This window comes from Entelurus aequoreus, linkage group LG01 (assembly GCF_033978785.1).
Source record: "Entelurus aequoreus isolate RoL-2023_Sb linkage group LG01, RoL_Eaeq_v1.1, whole genome shotgun sequence".
Taxonomy (NCBI): domain Eukaryota; kingdom Metazoa; phylum Chordata; class Actinopteri; order Syngnathiformes; family Syngnathidae; genus Entelurus; species Entelurus aequoreus.
In genome coordinates, this window is record NC_084731.1 from 37,793,524 (window position 1) to 37,815,287 (window position 21,764).

The window sequence follows — 21,764 nt, forward strand, 5'->3', positions numbered from 1 at the left end:
AGTCAAAGTCCTCCTGGTAAGAGTCTCTGTTGTCCGAGTTCTTCGATCTTGATTGCATCTTTCGGGAATGTAAACAATGAAACACCGACTGTGTTGTGTTGCTGACTTCCCTCACAAAATACTCCGCTTCGCACCGACTTTCTTCTTTGCTTGCTCAGCTTCTTTCTCCATAATGCAATGAACAAATTGCAACAGATTCACCAACACAGATGTCCAGAATACATCCAGAATGAGATGAAAACAGCTATTTCGTATTGGCTTCAATGGGGAAGCCATACCTGTGTTCTACTGGCTACGTCACACGCATACGTCATCCTCAAAGGCGTTTTGAACCGGAAGTTCCCCGGGAAATTTAAAATTGCACTTTATAAGTTAACCCGGCCGTATTGGCATGTGTTGCAATGTTAAGATTTCATCATTGATATATAAACTATCAGACTGCGTGGTCGGTAGTAGTGGGTTTCAGTAGGCCTTTAAGCTAATATATGGTAAGATAACACTTCACTCTTCACTTAAATTCTTACTTTTATGCTTCTTCCTACTCCTTTTCAGACGTGTAATGAGAAATTGGAATGATGTGATGTACCATATTGTTTGAAATAAATGAAAACCATGGCCATAACCATATTTTCATAAATACAGTATTTTCAACGCACCTGGGAATACCTTCACATTTTGACCAATATAGTCTTTTAAGGACCTAAAGCAAAAAAAAACGTAATTAAACATCCTTTAGTTGCAGGATCAATCTGCTGTTTTTCAAAATATAAAGCAAAAACACTAGTCAAAGATCATTATATATAAGCGGATCATTCTGCTGTTTTTTGAAGAACCTACAGCAAAAACACTAGTCAAAGTTCCTGTATATGACAAGATCACTCTTGGGCAAAAATGCTTGTTAAAGATCCTCTACATGAGAGGATCACTCTGCTGTTTTTAAGAAACTAGAGCAAAATGCTAAAGATCCTCTCAATGCCATTGTTCACTCTGCTGTTTTTCCAGAACCTACAGCAAAAACCCTTGTTAAAGCTCCTCAATATGACACTGTTCACTCTGCTGTTTTTAAGAAACTACAGCAAAATGCTAGTTAAAGATCCTGTCAATGCCATTGTTCACTCTGTTGTTTTTAAGAACCAAAAGCAAAAGTGCTGGTCAAAGATACTTAATGTGACTTGATTACTCTGCCGTTTTTAGGGCAACATGCCAATCAAATATTATTTATGATAGGATCACTCTGCTGTTTTAAGGGTGAAAAAGCTTGTCAAAGATCCTCTATATGCCATTGTTCACTCTGCTGTTTTTAAGAACCTACAGCAAAAATGCTGGTCAAAGATCCTTAATAAAACCTAGAATACTCTGCCGTTTTTAGGGCAAAATGCCAGTCAAAAATGATTTATATGATAGGATCACTCTGCTGTTTCAGGGGTGAAAAAGCTTGTCAAAGATCTACGTAAGAGGATCACTCTGTCGTTTTTTAAAAACCTACAGCAAAAATTCTCTATTTGTCAGGATTATTATGACGTTTTTTAAGACCCGCTTAGCAAAAACGCTTGTCAAAGATCCTCTATATGCCATGTTCACACGGCTGTTTTTAAGAACCTACAGCAAAAATGCTGGTCAAAGATCCTTAATGTGACTTGATTACTCTGCTGTTTTTAGGGCAAAACGCCAGTCAAATATTATTTATATGATAGGATCACTCTGCTGTTTTAAGGGTGAAAAGGCTGGTCCAAGATCATCTACGTAAGAGGATCACTCTGTCGTTTTTTAAAAACCTACAGCAAAACACCAGTAAGAAATTCTGTATTTGTCAGGATTATTATGATGTTTTTTAAGACCCATGTAGCAAAAACGCTCGTCAAAGATCCTCTATATGCCATTGTTCACTCTGCAGTTTTTCAGAACCGACAGTGAAGTGTGTGAATTATAATTATATAGCGCTTTTCTCTAGTGACTCAATGCGCTTTTACATAGTGAAACCCAATATCTAAGTTACATTTCAACCAGTGTGGGTGGCACTGGGAGCAGGTGGGTAAAGTGTCTTGCCCAAGGACACAACGGCAGTGACTAGGATGGCGGAAGCGAAGATCGAACCTGGAACCCTCAAGTTGCTGGCACAGCGGCTCTACCAACCGAGCTATACCGCCCCAACAGCAAAAACCCTTGTCAAAGAAGCTCTATACAAAAGGGTCTCGTTGTTGTTTTTAAGAACCTAAGGCAAACCTAATTAGACGTCAACTTCCTGTTTGTCAGCACAGCATCACCTGACCTCAAATAGCCACTGAAGTGAGGCGGAGATAGGAAAGGAGGTCAGGTGTGATCAACATTGCTGTCACGGCCGTGTCTGCTTCACTCCGACCTGTAACCAGGCAACAGACGAGGCCGCCACAAAGCTGATGTGACGGAGTCAGATGGATTGAGCAAGGAAGCGGTGGACAGGAAGCGTGGATGCCGCTCGGTCTGTAAGGACCACTGCAACAGTTAAGGCAGTAATTACAGATAATAAAACACATATTTGCTATCTTGTACACGTAGTAGCAGACAACATTTTCAACTTGATCTTCTAAAATAGGGACGTCCAAACTTTTTGACTTGGGGGCCGCATTGGGCTGGACAAATTAGGCCGGGGGCCGAAAGCTGACAGCACGTAAAGTAAATATGTATATATATGTATTAGGGATGTTATACTGTGTATATATATATGTGTATGTATATATACACACATATATACATATATATATATATATATATATATATATATATATATATATATATATATATATATATATATATATATATATATATATATATATATACATATATATATATATATATATATATATATATATATATATATATATATATATATATATATATATATATATATATATATATATATGTATATATGTGTGTATATATATATATACAAAATTATGTATTAGGGGTTTAGCGGTATTATAAATACCACCGTACTTTAGTTTCAAAGTCTTCTCAATAATACCGTGACGTATCAAACAAAAACTTGGTGAGTGTAGTTTTTTTTCTGGTATATATATATATGTATGTCAATCCATCTTCTACCGCTTGTCCCTCTCAGGGTCGCCGGGGGTGCTGGAGCCTATCCCAGCTGGCGGAAGCCGAGGTGCACCCTGGACAAGTCGCTACCTCATCGCAGGGCCAACACAGCTACACAGACAACATTCACACACTAGGGCCAATTTAGGGTTACCAATCCCCAGGTGCATGTCTTTGGAGGTGGGAGGAAGCCGGAGTACCCTGAGGGAACCCACGCAGTCACGGGGAGAACATGAACACACAGAAATATCTTGATTTATATATATATATATACACACACACACACACACACACACACACACACACACACACACACACACACACACACACACACACACACACACACACACACACACACACACATACACACACACACACACACACACATTAATATAATGGATATATAATTAATATAATTGGATATTAAAACTTTGTGAAAGTTCAAGTCCTACCTCGTTAACCTCCGTGATGACCTCCTTAATGTTTTGTTATTACTCAGAAATATCAAGGAGGAACAATGCGCCAAACATTGATAAGTTTGGAGAGAGTGTTTCATTTTTTAAAATGGATTTAAATGAGTGTAATTCTGAATTTTTTATGGTACTTGGATGTCTTTTATTATATCCACAAAGTTCAGTGAGCAGGTTGTGTTCATGTGTGACCGTGTGTTGACATTTTGTGTTGGTTGCATTTTTTTTGCGCCATGAGTAGGGAAGGTTGATTGGATTGGGTCATATAAGTAAAATCTGTGCTGAATTTGGTTAGTTGGATAAGTACAATTCATGGTAATTGACCTGATTTACTCACATTGTCAACAAGGCAGCGGCACATTTGCAACAATTACATTTTGAAATACTTATATTGGAAACATTCAGTGAGGCAGATTCTTAATTAATCTAATGACAACTTGAAACTGAAGACCCTGCGTACCACACTTGGCCCGGGGGGCTGGGGTTTGGACACCCCTGTTCTAGAACCTTCAAGTCAGAAAAGGACCTCGTTTGGAAGTCATCCCTCTCGTTCAACAAAACTGCAGCACGTTGTAGCATAAATACACTGTTATTAAACCCAAACGCTGAGATTTTTCATAAAGCTCAAAGTGCTCTAACAAAACACAAGTAGCAAAATCAATTATTTTTTAGGGTAATATGTTAAAAATTTGCTAGATTGCTAGCATAAAATGTTAGCCTGGTAGCATACACGTAAGATGGCACCAAGTAACAAAATCCTTAATTCATAAGTGCATGATAAAATTGGCACGCTAACACTTTACAAACTAACTGCATAGCTGAAAGTATTCAAATTCATGATTCTTAGGGTAATACAATTCAAAAAAACCTTGGAGCAGTTGGCATACATACAAAATGGCACTGAGTAACGAAATCCATATTTTTTTTATACGTACTAGAGATGTCCGATAATGGCTTTTTTGCCGATATTCGATATTCAGATATTGTCCAACTCTTAATTACCGATTCCGATATCAACCGATACCGATATATACAGTCGTGGAATTAACACATTATTATGCCTAATTTTGTTGTGATGCCCCGCTGGATGCATTAAACAATGTAACAAGGTTTTCCAAAATAAATCAACTCAAGTTATGGAAAAAAATGCCAACATGGCACTGCCATGTTTATTATTGAAGTCACAAAGGGGATTATTTTTTTTAGCATGCCTCAAAACAGCAGCTTGGAATTTGGGACATGCTCTCCCTGGGAGAGCATGAGGAGGTTGAAGTGGGGACATGCTCTCCCTGGGAGAGCATGAGGAGGTTGAAGTGGGCAGGGTTGGGGGGGCGGGGTTTTGGGTGGGGGGTGTATATTGTAGCGTCCCGGAAGAGTTAGTGCTGCAAAGGGTTATGGGTATTTGTTATGTTGTGTTACAGTGCGGATGTTCTCCCGAAATGTGTTTGTCATTCTTGTTTGGTGTGGTGTGGCGCATATTTGTAACAGTGTTAAAGTTGTTTATACGGCTACCCTCAGTGTGACCTGTATGGCTGTTGACCAAGTATGCCTTGCATTCACTTGTGTGTGTGAAAAACTGTAGATATTATGTGATTGGGCCGGCACGCAAAGGCAGCGCCATTTATTGGCACTCTGTGCTTCTCCCTACGTCCGTGTACACAGCGGCGTTTTAAAAAGTCATAAATTTTACTTTTTGAAACCAAAACCGAAACCGATAATTTCCGATATTACATTTTAAAGCATTTATCGGCCGATAATATCGGACTGCCGATATTATCGGACATCTCTAGTTTATACCAAATAAATAAGCTAAAATGCTAACATAAAATGTTTACTTACTAACATTAAAATGTTGAGCCAACCAGTAGTACATCAGCAAATACCAACATCAATGATTATTACATTATTAGTTCAGAATGTGCTACAATACTAGAATAAAATGTTAGCATGCTAACGCAAGAACTGTTAGAATCCACGCAACATGGTGGCAAGTAACAAAATGTATCATTTATACCAGGGGTCACCAACCTTTTTGAAACCAAGGGCTACTTCTTGGGTACTGATTAATGCGAAGGGCTACCAGTTAGATACACACTTAAATAAATTGCCAGAAGTAGCCAATTTGCTCAATTTACCTTTAACTCTGTTATTATTAATAATTAATGATATTTATCTTTGTGGAAACACTGATCATCTTAATGATTTCTCACAATAAACATATATAGAAACAGATAAATATCAATATGCAACACTTTATTTTTATATTTTCTCTAAGTGCACATTTTTCAAATTAAACATTTTCAAATGATCACTTCTAAGACAGTCTTGTGAAATCACAATATCCCATTTTAACTAGCTAGCCACTAACATTTTTTTAACAAATCATGAATTACTTTGCACCATGTTTGTACAAATAATAACTCATGTAAAATACAAAAGTAAACTCTCAAATTTTTAAATCATGTCACACTTTGAACTGGACACCAAATCTGTTATCTGTTTCTTTGTCAGTTAGTGGGAAGCCTGGCATTGCATGCTGTTAACTAGTATGTTGTACTCTGGTGTGTAACTTGACACTGCAACTCTGAGTGAGTCTTGCAGATGTGCATCAGTGAGGCGTGTTCTGTGTTTGTTCTTGATGAAGTTCATGTCAGAAAAGGCTGATTCACAAAGATAAGATTTTTCCTCATTGTTTGCGGAACCTTCTTAATCTTTTGGACATATTTTCACAGCAATCTGGCCTTAAGCTTAATTATGATAAATGTAAAATGTTAAGGATCGGAAATCTAAAGGGAACGTCCTTTCGAATGGAATGCAAAGTGCCTGTTTTGTGGACAGATGGACCAGTTAACATACTTGGTGTTGTTGTCCCAGAAAATCTGGAAGATCTAGGCTCAGTAAATTATGATAATCGACTAAGAAAGCTGGACAAAATTATGCAATTATGGAAAGGGAAATCCCTAACCTTGTATGGTAAAATGTCTATTGCCAACTCGTTAATTATTCCTCAATTTATTTATTTGTTTTTGTCATTACCAGCTCCATCACAAAACTTTTTTAAGATTTATGAGCGGAGGGTCTTCGATTTTGTCTGGAACGGCAAACCAGAAAAGATTAAAAGAAAGGTTTTGTACAAAGAGTATGAATATGGGGGCCGGAACTTCTCAACCTTGAAGCTATGTGTCTGTCTTTAAAAGCATCAATTGTTCCAAAGATGTATTTAAACATTGAGTGGTACACAAATGTCCTGTTGGACAAAAAACATGTACTGTATCAAAAGAAATTGTATCCTTTTTTCCAAATGATCCCCTCCCAGAGAGTCTGCTGGGAAACATGGCGGGTTTTCATAAAGGAAACAATCCACTCGTGGTGGTGTTTTCAATGTTATGTGCCAGAAAAAAGAGACGATATTTTGCAGCAGTTAATATGGATGAACTCTAATATTGTAATAGATGGAAAGCCTTTCTTTGGAAAAATATGTTTGAAAGAGGAATCATTTTTGTCAATGATATTATCAATGAGAATGGTAAAATTATGAAGTATGATGAATTTAGAGCTATGTATGGTGATGCTTGCTCAAGCTTTTCATTTTATCAACTAACTGGAGTAATTGGGAAAAGATGGAAACAAATAATTAATTATGGAACTACTAAATTATTAGTTTGTAAACCTCTAATAAGAAATTCTAGTTGGCAAAAAGGAACTAAAATAATTAGAAAAATATATAATTTTTATTTAATGAAGAAATCTTTGAAGGCTGCCTCATACAACACAAATGGAAAATGGGAGGACTTTTTTGACTGCCCGTTGCCATGGGATGCCATATTCAAACTAATCTATAAAACCACTATCGATGTGCAAAATCGTTATTTTCAAATTAAAATTATTTATAACTTCTTACCCACAGGGAAAATGTTAAAATTATGGAATATGACAGAGTCAGATGATTGCCGATTTTGTTGTCAGGAGCCTGAATCCACCCTGCATTTGTTTTGGTATTGTCATATTGTGTCTTTGTTTTGGGTGGAAATTGAAAAAATGTGTTTAAGGATTGATTTGTTTATGAAGCTTAATGTGGTTTCTGTTATTTTAGGAGAGTTCATTGACAATCATGATTTAGTCAATTTAATTATAGTACTCGGTAAAATGTTTATTTTTAAGGCCAAAAACAGATATTCACTTAGTATTACTTTCTTTAAAACATCTATTCAGTATTTTCTAACTTTAGAAAGTTACATGGTTGAAAACGATAATGATGCCAAAAAACATTTAAAAAAAGATGACAAGTCCTCAAAGGCTTATTTTGAAAGTATAATTATGTTTATAGATTATATGATATCTGTTGTTGTGTTCCCTAATTTGAGTGACCTGGACATAATCTGGAATGTACATAAATGCTTATTTTGAAAATGTAATTTTGTTTATAAATTATATGCAATCTGTTGTGTTCCCTAATTTTTTTCTGTGTACATGAATGAAGGTGTGTGTTGCTGAGTCCGACTTGGACATTATCTGGACTGGGCCTGGTTTAAAAAACCCTTTAAACAAATCTAATTTCATTGACAACCTGGTCTGTTGAAGATAAGGCCCTTTTTAAAAAAATAAAATAAAACAAGATAAATAAATAAAAAACATTTTCTTGGATAAAAAAGAAAGTAAAACAATATAAAAATAATTACATAAAAAATAGTAATTAATGAAAATGTTAGTGGACCAGCAGCCTATACAATCATGTGTGCTTCAGGGACTGTGTCCCTTGCAGATGTGTTGTCTATGTTGTGGGAACCAGAATATTCAAGTTTCAAGTTTATTATTCTTCGGTCAATCGTCAACAAAATAAACAAACAGTTGTACATTCTTAAATTGAAAATGAAAATGTTGCAGACCGAAAGGGTTTAGGCTGAAGTTGAACACTTATTGCGCCTAACCCTATAAACAATGTCAAGTACAAAATAAACTTCCGAAAATTATTGAATGTCCATTGTACAAAATATTATAAATACACATTATACATAACATAAACACAGTTCAATTATATACACAGTAAAGGCATGTGAAATATCCTTGTAGACATGTTAAACCTTTGTACCAATTTATATACTATATACAAACAATTGTACTTCCATTATTATTTATAACCCACATTTAGTATTTGAATTAACATTGATCATAGTATTAACTACTGTGTTGATTCTAGAGTGATATATTTTTTCAAGACATTGGTCTTAAAGTGTTTTTTAAATGTGTGAATAGAACTGGAACATTTTAAGGAATAATCCAAGCTGTTCCACAGTTGAACCCCCCTGACAGAAACACATCTACTTTTTAAGCTTGTTCTTATCTTAGCTTTCTGGAAGACAGCTGAACCTCTGAGGTCATAGGGATTCTCTCTGGGTTTAAACCTCTCCTGTAGACACCCAGGCAGCATGTGGTTATGAGCTTTGTACGTCACAATAGCAGTGTTGAGGTCAACAAGATCGTGCAGTTTTAATGTTTTTAATTTAATAAACAGAGCATTGGTATGGTCATGATAATCTCCATAATTTACAATTCTAATCGCTTTCTTTTGAAGTAAGAATATAGATTTAATGTTTGTTTTGTAATTGTTACCCCAGATTTCGACACAATAATTAAGATAAGGGAGTACAAAAGAATTATATAACATGATAAGAGCCTTTTGATTTACGGAGTTTTTTATTTTATGTAACATAGCAATATTTTTTGCCATCTTTGTCTTAAGTATATTTATGTGCAGTTTCCAATTTAATTTATCATCTATATGGATTCCCAAAAATTTTGTTGAATACACCCTTTCTATCTCCATATCATCAATTCTTATATCATCAATATATTATATTGGTAGCAGAAACAAATAACCCCTTTTGTGTGAGTGGGTGTGGATGAGTGTGCATGGGGGAGGTTGTTTGGGTTGATGCACTGATTGAAAGTGTATCTTGTGTTTTTTCTATGTAGATTTAATTTTTTTTTTTTTTAAATAAAAAAAAAATATATATATATTTTTATTATTTTAATTTTTTTAATTTTTATTATTATTATTTTTTTTACAACAGGCCCGCGGGCGACTCATCTGGTCCTTACGGGCGATCTGGTGCCCGCGGGCACCGCGTTGGTGACCCCTGATTTATACCAATAGAATGAGCTAAAATGCTAGCATAAAATGTTAGCATTTTAACATAACATGAGAAAAGTTAGCTAACCAGTAGTACAGCAAAAATATCAACATCAATGATTTTTACATTGTTAGTTAAAAATTTGCTACAATACTAGAATAAAATGATAGCATGCTAACACAACAACTGTTAAAATACATGCAATATGGTGGCAAGTAACAAAAAATGTATTATTTGTAGATATATATATGTATATGATATATTATACCAATAGAATGAGCTAAAATGCTAGCATAAAATGTTAGCATTTGAACATAACATGAGAAAAGTTAGCCAACCAGTAGTATAGCAGCAAGTGATGAACTCCATATTTTTTCTAAAATGCTAGCAGAAAAGGTTTTATTGTTCTTAACAGTCACAAAGCGCGGCATGATATGACTTTGGGTATGAAATCCGATAAAGACGCCACTTACCAGGGTCGTCGGCGGACATCGTAGAGGTCGATCTTGTTGGGTGCTCTCCATGGAGTGGCTGCCAAGAAAATATAGGTGAGGATATTTCACATCAGATTAGATCAAAGTCATCATTTCATTCGAGTTCCACTTCTCGTTGTGATAAGACGTTTGTGTGCGGCTCAATTTAGATGTAATCTTCCTACCTGGATAGTAGCGAGTGACGCCTGTAGCGCTGCCAAACACCTGCCAGCGCAGGGAACTGTCCTCTCGACGGTTCTCCATGAACACTCGCTCCAACGCCTGCGTCCAGTTCAGCTCGTTCAGGATGACGGGAGCTTAACACACGACAGGAAAATATTACACTCATAATACAACACTACTGTCTAATACTGTACATCTATTACTGCATGTGTGTAATACCGTGTATTTGTATTGCTGTGTATGTGTTTATTTATTATTGTGTCTATGTATTACTGGATGTGTGTAATACCATATGCGTGTATTACTGTGTATGTGTCCTTTTGTGTGTGTATTACTGTGTGTGCATATTTTTGTATGTGTGTAATACTGTGTATGTGTATTATTGCAGGTTTAGGTCAAGGTGAATTTATTTATACTGCCTTAAAGTGCTGCACACATTAAAAAATAAATGTATATTTGTGTTACAGTATGGTGATGATAATACTGCATTAATTGGTGTGATAATACTGAAGAAATTGTTGTAATAATATTGTAGTAATTGGTATGATAATATTGTAATAGTTAGTGTGATAATACTGAAGTAGTTGGTGTGATGATACTGTACTAGTTAGTGTGCCAATACTGTACTAATTGGTTTGATAATACTGTAGTAGTGTGATAATGTAGTATTTGGTGTGATAATACTGTGTCAATTGGTGTGATAATATTGTAGAAGTTGGTGTGATAATACTGCATTAATTGGTGTAATAATACTGAAGTAGTTAGTGTGATAATACTGCACTAGTTAGTGTGATAAAACAGCAGTAATTGGTAGTATAATACAGCAGTAGTTCGTTTGATAATACTGTAGTATTTGGTCTGATACTACTGAAGTAGTTGGTGTGATAATACTGAAGTAGTTGGTGTGCTGATACTGTACTAGTTAGTGTGCCAATACTGTAGTAATTGGTTTGATAATACTGTGGTAGTGTGATAATGTAGTATTTGATGTGATAATACTGTGTCAATTGGTGTGATAATACTGCATTAATTGGTGTTATAATACTGAAGTAGTTAGTGTGATAATACTAAACAAGTTAGTGTGATAAAACAGCAGTACTTGGAAGTATAATACAGCAATAGTTAGATAATAATGTAGTTTTTGGTCTGATAATACTGAAGTAGTTGGTCTGATACTACTGAAGTAGTTAGTGTTATAATACTGAAGTAGTTGGTGTGATGATACTGTACTAGTTAGTGTGCCAATACTGTAGTAGTGTGATAATGTAGTATTTGGTGTGATAATACTGAAGTAGTTGGTGTGATGATACTGTACTAGTTAGTGTGCCAATACTGTAGTAAATGGTTTGATAATACTGTAGTAGTGTGAAAATGTAGTGTTTGGTGTGTTAATACTGTGTCAATTGGTGTGATAACATTGTAGTAGTTGGTGTGATAATACTGCATTAATTGGTGTAATAATACTGAAGTAGTTAGTGTGATAATACTGCACTAGTTAGTGTGATAAAACAGCAGTAATTGGTAGTATAATACAGCAGTAGTTAGTTTGATAATACTGTAGTAGTTGGTCTGATACTACTGAAGTAGTTGGTGTGATGATACTGTACTAGGTAGTGTGCCAATACTGTAGTAATTGGTTTGATAATACTGCAGTAGTGTGATAATGTAGTATTTGGTGTGATAATACCGTGTCAATTGGTGTGATAATATTGTAGTAGTTGGTGTGATAATACTGCATTAATTGGTGTAATAATACTGAAGTAGTTAGTGTGATAATACTGCACTGGTTAGTGTGATAAAACAGCAGTAATTGGTAGTATAATACAGCAGTAGTTAGTTTGATAATACTGTAGTATTTGGTCTGATACTACTGAAGTAGTTGGTGTTATAATACTGAAGTAGTTGGTGTGATGATACTGTACTAGTTAGTGTGCCAATACTGTAATAATTGGTTTGATAATACTGTAGGAGTGTGATAATGTAGTATTTGGTGTGATAATACTGTGTCAATTGGTGTGATAATATTGTAGTAGTTGGTGTGATAATACTGCATTTATTGCTGTGATAATACTGAAGTAGTTAGTGTGATAATACTGCACTAGTTAATGTGATAAAACAGCAGTAATTGGTAGTATAATACAGCAGTAGTTAGTTTGATAATGCTGTAGTATTTGGTCTGATACTACTGAAGTAGTTAGTGTGATAATACTGAAGTAGTTGGTGTGATGATATTGTACTATATAGTGTGCCAATACTGTAGTAATTGGTTTGATAACACTGTAGTAGTGTGATAATGTAGTGTTTGGTGTGATAATACTGAAGTAATTGGTGTGATAATACTGAAGTAGTTGATGTGATGATACTGTACTAGTTAGTGTGCCACTACTGTAGTAATTGGTTTGATAATACTGTAGTAGTGTGATAATGTAGTATTTGGTGTGATAATACTGAATTAGTTGGTGTGATAATACTGAAGTAGTTGGTGTGATGATACTGTTCTAGTTAGTGTGCCAATACTGTAGTAATTGGTTTGATAATACGGTCGTAGTGTGATAATGTAGTATTTGGTGTGATAATACTGTGTCAATTGGTGTGATATTATTGTAGTAGTTGGTGTGATAATACTGCATTAATTGGTGTAATAATACTAAAGTAGTTAGTGTGATAATACTGCACTAGTTATTGTGATACAACAGCAGTAATTGGTAGTATAATACAGCAGTAGTTAGTTTGATAATACTGTAGTATTTGGTCTGATACTACTGAAGTAGTTGGTGTGATAATACTGAAGTAGTTGGTGTGATGATACTGTACTAGTTAGTGTGCCAATAATGTAGTAATTGGTTTGATAATACTGTAGTAGTGTGATAATGTAGTATTTGGTGTGATAATACTGTGTCAATTGGTGTGATAATATTGTAGTAGTTGGTGTGATAATACTGCAGTAATTGGTGTAAAAATACTGAAGTAGTTAGTGTGATAATACTAAACTAGTTAGTGTGATAAAACAGCAGTAATTGGCAGTATAATACAGTAGTAGTTAGTTTGATAATCATGTAGTATTTGGTCTGATACTACTGTGTCAATTGGTGTGATAATACTGTAGTAGTTGGTGTGATATCACTGCAGTCATTGGTGTAATAATACTGAAGTAGGTAGTGTAATAATACTGCAATAATACTGCAGTAGTTGGTGTGATAATGCTGCACTAATTAGTGTGATAAAACAGCAGTAATTGGTAGAATAACACTGCAGTAATTGGTAGAATAATACTGCAGTAGTCAGTTTGATAATACTGTAGTAGTTGGTGTGACAATAGTGTAGTAATTGGAGTGATAATAATGTCGTATTTGGTGTGACAATACTGTAGTAATTAGTTTGATAATACTGTAGAAGTTAAAGTGATAATACTGTTGTAACTTGTGTGAAAATATTGAAGTAATTGCTGTGATAATACTGTAGTAAGTGGTGTGATAATCCTGTAGTAATTGGTGTGATAACACTGTAGTAATTGGTGTGATATTACTGTTGTATTAAGTGTGATAATACTGCAGTAATTGGTAATATAATACTGCAGTAGTTAGTTTTATAATACTGTAGTAGTTAATGTGATAATACTGTAGTATTTGGTGTGATAATACTGTGTCAATTTGTGTGATAATACTGCAGTAATTGGTGTAATGATATTGAAGTAGTTAGTGTTATAGTACTGCGGTAGTTGGTGTGATAATACAGCAGTCGTTAGTGTGATAATACTGCACTAATTATTCTGATATAACAGCAGTAATTAGTGTGATAATACTGTAGTAATGTTGTAATACTGTTGTAGTTAAAAATACTGCAGAAATTGGCGTGATAAAAACTACAGTAATTGGTAGTATAATACTGCAGTAGTTAGTTTAATAACACTGTATTAGTTGGTGTGACAATACTGCAGTAGTTGGTGTGATGGTACTGTAGTAATTGGTTTGATAATACTGTAGTAGTTAGAGTGATAATACTGTAGTAGTTAGAGTGATAATACTGTAGTAACTTGTGTGATAATATAAAAGTATTTGGTGTGATTATACTGCAGTAACTTGTGTGATAATATAATAGTATTTGGTGTGATAATACTGCAGTAGTTGGTGTGATGATACTGTAGTAATTGGTGTGATAACACTGTAGTAGTTAGTGTGATAATACTGGCATAATTGATGTTATAATACTGTAGTAGTTGGTGGGATACTACTGCAGTAGTTGGTGTGACGATACTGTAGTAATTGGTGTGATAATACTGTAGTAGTTGTTGTGATAATACTGCAGTAATTGGTGTTATAATACTGAAGTAGTTAATTTGATATTACTGCACTAATTAGTGTGATAATACTGAAGTAGTTGGTGTGATAATACTGTAGTAATTAGTGTGATAATACTGTGGTTGTTGGTGTGATGATACTGTAATAATTGGTGTAATACTCAATCGGTGTGATGGTACTGCAGTTGTTGGTGTGATATTACTGTAGTAGTTAGTGTGATAATAGTGTAGTAATTGGTGTGATAATACTGGAGGGTTGGTGTGATAATACTGTAGTAGTATATGGATTTACATCAAAATAACAGTAACAGTAGTATTATGTATAAATATCCATATTATTATATTATATTATATTTGTATACATCCATCCATCCATCCATTTTCTACCGCTTATTCCCTTTGGGGTCGCGGGGGGCGCTGGAGCCTATCTCAGCTACAATCGGGCATAAATATGTTCTAGAATATTGTCAGGAGAACATCTTGGTGAGAATATTGAATGAATACAACAATAACAATCAGCCAACAAATCCCACATTTTAGTGTTGACCTTCACCATGCAACCCTCATGGCAAAGTATTCTGATCCTGTAAGCTGCGTTTATCACAGCAGCTGCTACTTCCTGCTTCCTGTGCGTGATAAGACTCTTATCTGCAGACCCACTGAGTGTGAAGAGATGGTCGATAGATTGGCCGAAGAGCACGCGGGCAGCGCTGATTCAAAGCAAACACGTGCGCGCTAACACCACTCTATGCTACATGCTACCAACATTGCTCTTTGTGTTGTCCACGCTTGTCAACCACAACTGCATATTGAAGTTACATATTACGTCATGGAAATGTACAATCTTTGCTCACATGACAAATATATTGGTACGATAAAGAAATAGTATTTGTGGAAATATGAAGTATCTTTGCTTTCACACAGAGGAGATGAAGACAACACTTTTTGTTTTTATATCCTGACGTTTTGATGCAGACACAAACGTCCTCTAAGGAGGTGAGGGGGTGTGTGTGTTATACGCTCACGGAGGCAGCAGACATGGCGTCCTAACGCCATCTTTTATGTAAGCGGGACCACTGTGTGATATCTTTAAAAGGTAATTCATCAGCGTGACTCTCCTCTGACATTTGGAGCACCCTTGCCTTTGCCCCCCCCCACCACCACCACCACCGGCACGGCGAGGAAAAGCGTTAAGAGCGGGATTTATGGAGCGTTTCTGCTTGATCGTTCTTCAAGTGCTCTCATTGCCTTCTTCCTGTGACCCCCCTCAGGCTCGCATCCACATTATTCACGCTGATATATGTGAGAAAGAACAGACGCTTATGCCGTATTTTAATACAACATTGTCATCGGGTGTGCTGCGTTTACTGACTCGTTCATCACACGCTCAAAGTACGGCTGTGCTTACAAATCCCTGATGCTAATGGAGCTAGCGCTCTTACGCTGGTACGGGTGTCGGCCGTTTCCGCGGCAATATTTGACACGTTTATGCGCGTCAGAAAACACGGCTGACATGACGGATTCGTTGGAACCCCAAGAATAAAGAAACACTGCTGACGCTACATTTTACGGTAAAACAAAAAGGTACAGTTTATTCATTTACAGTAATAAGCTATACATTTTAGATTTTACGGTAAAAAACTCGTAGCTCAGTCGGCAGAATTTCATCTTAAAATGAAGTGAATGGGTGAATGTGGAAATAGTGTCACAGCGCTTTGAGTACCTTGTTCATTCTTCCTACATTGTTGAAACACATTATTGTTACAGTGTAATAATTATTGTTACCAGTGGTAATGCCACCATAATACAACATCAATCAATCAATCAATCAATCAATCAATCAATGTTTATTTATATAGCCCTAAATCACAAGTGTCTCAAAGGGCTGTACAAGCCACAACGACATCCTCGGTACAGAGCCCACATACGGGCAAGGAAAACTCACCCCAGTGGACGTCAATGTGAATGACTATGAGAAACCTTGGAGAGGACCGCATATGTGGGTAACCCCCCCCCCCCCCTCTAGGGGAGACCGAAAGCAATGGATGTCGAGTGGGTCTGACATAATATTGTGAAAGTCCAACACATCAGCGAAAGTCCAGTCCATAGTGGGGCCAGCAGGAACCATCCTGAGCGGAGACGGGTCAGCAGCGTAGAGATGTCCCCATCCGATGCACAGGCTAGCGGTCCACCCCGGGTAGGGAGCAGAGTAGAAAAGAAAAGAAAAGAAAAGAAACGGCAGATCAACTGGTCTAAAAAGGGAGTCTATTTAAAGGCTAGAGTATACAAATGAGTTTTAAGATGAGACTTAAATGCTTCTACTGAGGTAGCATCTCTAACTTTTACCGGGAGGACATTCCATAGTATTGGAGCCCGAATAGAAAACGCTCTATAGCCCGCAGACTTTTTTTGGGCTCTGGGAATCACTAATAAGCCGGAGTTCTTCGAACGCAGATTTCTTGCCGGGACATATGGTACAATACAATCGGCAAGATAGGCAGGAGCTTGACCGTGTAGTATTTTATACGTAAGTAGTAAAACCTTAAAGTCGCATCTTAGGTGCACAGGAAGCCAGTGCAAGTGAGCCAGTATAGGCGTAATATGATCAAACTTTCTTGTTTTTGTCAAAAGTCTAGCAGCCGCATTTTGTACCAACTGTAATCTTTTAATGCTAGACATAGGGAGGCCCGAAAATAAAACGTTACAGTAATCGAGACGATATGTAACGAACGCATGGATAATGATCTCAGCATCGCTTGTGGACAAAATGGAACGAATTTTAGCGATATTACGGAGATGAAAGAAGGCCGTTTTAGTAACACTCTTAATGTGTGACTCAAACGAGAGAGTTGGGTCAAAGATAATACCCAGATTCTTTACCGAGTCGCCTTGTTTAATTGTTTGGTTGTCAAATGTTAAGGTGGTATTATTAAATGGATGTCGGTGTTGAGCAGGACCGATAATCAGCATTTCCGTTTTCTTAGCGTCGAGTTGCAAAAAGTTAGCGGACATCCATTGTTTAATTTCATTAAGACACGCCTCCAGCTGACTACAATCCGGCGTGTTGGTCAGCTTTAGGGGCATGTAGAGTTGAGTGTCATCAGCATAACAGTGAAAGCTAACACCGTATTTGCGTATGATGTCACCTAGCGGCAGCATGTAAATACTAACGAGTGCAGGGCCAAGAACCGAACCCTGGGGAACTCCGCACGTTACCTTAACATAGTCCGAGGTCACATTGTTATGGGAGACACACTGCATCCTGTCAGTAAGATAAGAGTTAAACCAAGACAAGGCTAAGTCTGACATCCCAATACACGTTTTGATACGCTCTAATAAAATATTATGATCAACGGTATCGAAAGCGGCGCTAAGATCAAGAAGCAGCAACATAGATGACGCATCAGAATCCATCGTTAGCAATAGATCATTAGTCATTTTTGCGAGGGCTGTCTCCGTAGAGTGATTTGCCCTGAAACCGGATTGAAAAGGTTCACAGAGATTGTTAGAAGCTAAGTGTTCATTTAGCTGCTGTGCGACAATTTTTTCGAGGATTTTCGAGATAAACGGAAGGTGGGACACCGGCCGGTAGTTTACCAAGAGATCAGGATCGAGGTCAGGTCTTTTGAGTAAAGGATGAATAACCGCTTTTTTGAATGCTAGGAGAACAGTGCCAGAGGAAAGTGATCTCAAGTTTATAATATTTAACACTGATGGACCTAATAATACAAAAAGCTCCTTGATAAGTTTCCCAGGAATTGGGTCAAGTAAACATGTTGTTTGTTTTGTCCCATTTACACATTTTAACAATTCCTCCAATGTTATTTCATCAAAGAGATAGAAACTATTTTGGAGGGCAGTGTCCGTCGTATATACAGTCGTATCTGTGTTAATAGAACCCAGTTGTAGCTGAGATGCATTGTCTTTAATCTCTTTTCTAATGACTTCAATTTTCTTATTAAAGAAATTCATAAAGTCATCTGCTGAGTGGGTGGAGCTACTGGGAGGAGTCCCTTGTTGGGTTAGCGATGCTACTGTACTAAACAAAAATTTAGGATCATTTTTGTTGAGATGGATGAGATTTGAGTAATATTTAGCTTTAGCTGAGGTAAGCATGCGTTTATAAGTTATTAAACTATCACTCCATGCTTGATGGAAAACCTGAAGTTTAGTCGCACGCCATTTGCGTTCCAGCTTTCTACATGATAATTTCTGGGCTTTAGTTTCTTCTGTAAACCATGGGGTACACCTTTTAGGGGCCCTTTTTAGCTTTAGCGGTGCTACACTATCAATGGTGTCGCGCAGGGCGTCGTTAAAGTTGTTAGTGAGGTTATCAATAGAGCCCACATAATTTGGGAATGGTGCCATTACCGAAGGCAGTAGGTCAGTAAGAGTCGTTGTTGTGGCAGCATTAATGTTGCGGCTGCTATAGTAGTTATTATTATTATTATTAGTTTGTTGACAATGAGTCAGAACTTCGAATTTTGAAAGGTAATGATCGGACATTACTTTAGTGTACGGGAGTATCGTAACTTTAGAGGTGGTGACACCCCTGACAAGCACTAGATCTATCGTATTACCGTTGCGATGCGTGGGTTCATTTATTATTTGTGTAAGACCACAGCTATCAATTATAGTCTGGAGCGCCACGCATGGAGGGTCCGATGGGGTATTTATATGGATATTAAAGTCCCCCATTATGATTATATTGTCGGCGTGCGTCACTAGATCAGCAACAAACTCTGAGAATTCACTGATGAAGTCCGAATAGGGCCCAGGGGGGCGGTAGATAACAGCCAGGTCGAGAGGTAGCGGTGTGACAAACCTCATAGTGAGCACCTCAAACAAGTTATATTTATTATTTAGGTTAGGTGTAAAATTATAGTTTTCATTGTATATTAGTGCGACACCCCCTCCCCTTTTAAGAGGACGGGCAACATGTGCATTCGTATAGTTAGGAGGAGATGCCTCATTTAGCGCAAAAAAATCGTCTGGTTTGAGCCAGGTCTCGGCGAGACCAACGACGTCAAGTTTGTTGTCTCTAATGACCTCATTAACTAATAACGTTTTGGAAGATAATGATCTTATGTTTAAAAAGCCCATATTATAGGTAGTGGGCTGTTTTGAGGATTGTTTGTTGAAATTATCCGAAGTAGCAATATTAATAATGTTGCGTTTATTATGCGTAGTGCACTTTAAATAGTTTCGACCATATCTAGGAATTGATACGACGGGAATATTCAGATTGTTTGCTTGATGCTGCGATAAACTGAACGCATCATAGTTAGCCACCTCAGTACAATGCATGTCTGCCTCTGACACGGTCACAAAAGAAAAAACATTATGTGAGTTGTGTTTTATTCTAAGAGAATTGCTATGTGTGCAGGGATTATCCAGCCTGGCGCCGGCTAGTTCTAGTTTACATGTGTATTATAATCTTTAAACAAAGTAACAGTGAAGGTCAATGTAGAAATCACTGAATGGAGAACTGGGGGTGGGATTAAATAAGTTTTCTTCCCACTCCATTTCAGGCAAAACTGGATCATCATGCTTACATACTGTACATTACCTTTTGCATTATATAATTTATATTATGTGTTGTCGACCTTGTACTTTTTTTTATGTCATCGCCTGAAATAAATTATTAAATGAAATGAAGGTAGAAAAGCGCTATACGAGTATAACTCATTTACGATCTTCTTTTAAGACTGCAGTGTTTCCCCCAGAAAATGTGTTAGTTAAGGTGGTGTCTTTCAAGCGGGAAGGGGGTGGGTGGGTGTAAGGAACAGCGTAACTCGGCCTGTCGCCATCACGTCTCCATTTCATCGCTGCCAACACATCCTGGGGGGGGGGCATTAGACTACAGACTGCGGTGAAGTAGGCCGGCTTTGTCGCGTGAGGAAGCCTGCAGTTTTTGGTTGTGTTTTCCGCTCCATATGCTGAATGCCGATATACTATGTATATCTCGATAGTTTTTCCGTATAGTAAAAACAATACACAAAACAGTCCTAGTTACCTGAGATACTAAGTATGTCATTATTATGACTTAGTAAGTCAATATTTTGACTTACTAATTCACTAAGCCAAAATAATGACAAAATAATGACAAAATAATGTCACGTTTGCAATAAGCGTTTGAAAAAAAGAGTTAAAAGTGGGGCCACATGCTGACATATGCTCAACTCATCATGCTTAATTTATTACAGAATTTGGGAAGCCTGTAGTCAATTTTTATTATGTAAATGTTTTATTTTTATCAACATGTGATAGCAGGGACCCTGCCTTTCAAAACTAGGCTGCTACATTACGAATGATTAATGTAACTCTAGCTGAAAAAATAGTACAATAGCAATAGGAGAGACTATTCATCCCTGAACACCATGGATTTCATGTAGGCTTTATGATGCAGTTACATTATTATATCAACTATCAGAGACAGAAACTCTTCATTTAACATAATGTTTTTTGCTGCTTCAACACAGCTCAATCAACATAGAAAAAGGTCAAGTGAAATAACATAGTTGTTAATTGTAGGTCAATAATGCTTGTCTTTCTCTCAGACAGCCACACACACGCATGCACGCACACGCACACACACCGCACAGTGAGCTAACGTTACGCTAAAAGCTAATTTGCCTTCACCTCTAGGACTGCGAGCGAGCTGAGCTGCCGCTTATGTTTCTACAACGTCAACGGGCTCATAGTGATGTTACTAGTAGTTGACTTGGAGGTGTTTATTATAATTTGGGGAGAGTCCGCTGCCTTGTGGGGCGGCATGGCGTAGTGGGTAGAGCGCCCGTGTCAGAAACCTGAGGGTTGCAGGTTCGCTCCCCGCCTCTTACCATGCCGTTGTGTCCTTGGGCAGGACACTTCACCCTTGCCCCCGGTGCCGCTCACACCGGTGAATGAATGTTGAATGAATGATAGGTGGTGGTCGGAGGGGCCGTAGGCGCAAATTGGCAGCCACGCTTCCGTCAGTCTACCCCAGGGCAGCTGTGGCTACGAAAGTAGCTTACCACCACCAGGTGTGAATGAATGATGGGTTTTTAACATGTAAAGCGACTTTGGGTACTTAGAAAAGCGCTATATAAATCCCAGGTATTATTATTATTATTATTATTATGTTCACCTGCTA

The 21,764-nt window shown here is 37.1% G+C and overlaps 1 protein-coding gene across 3 annotated transcripts in view; it reads right to left on the minus strand.

The window, feature by feature from the left end:
• cacna2d2a (calcium channel, voltage-dependent, alpha 2/delta subunit 2a) overlaps positions 1 to 21,764 on the minus strand; it is a 567,930-nt gene that overhangs the window by 127,773 nt on the left and 418,393 nt on the right. For all 3 annotated transcript variants that reach the window (XM_062049868.1, XM_062049860.1, XM_062049852.1), the window contains 2 exons: positions 10,335 to 10,466; positions 10,150 to 10,207 (listed from right to left, as the gene is read on the minus strand). In XM_062049868.1, the coding sequence (XP_061905852.1) occupies positions 10,150 to 10,207; positions 10,335 to 10,466 (190 nt within the window). The remainder of the gene's footprint in view (positions 1 to 10,149; positions 10,208 to 10,334; positions 10,467 to 21,764) is intronic.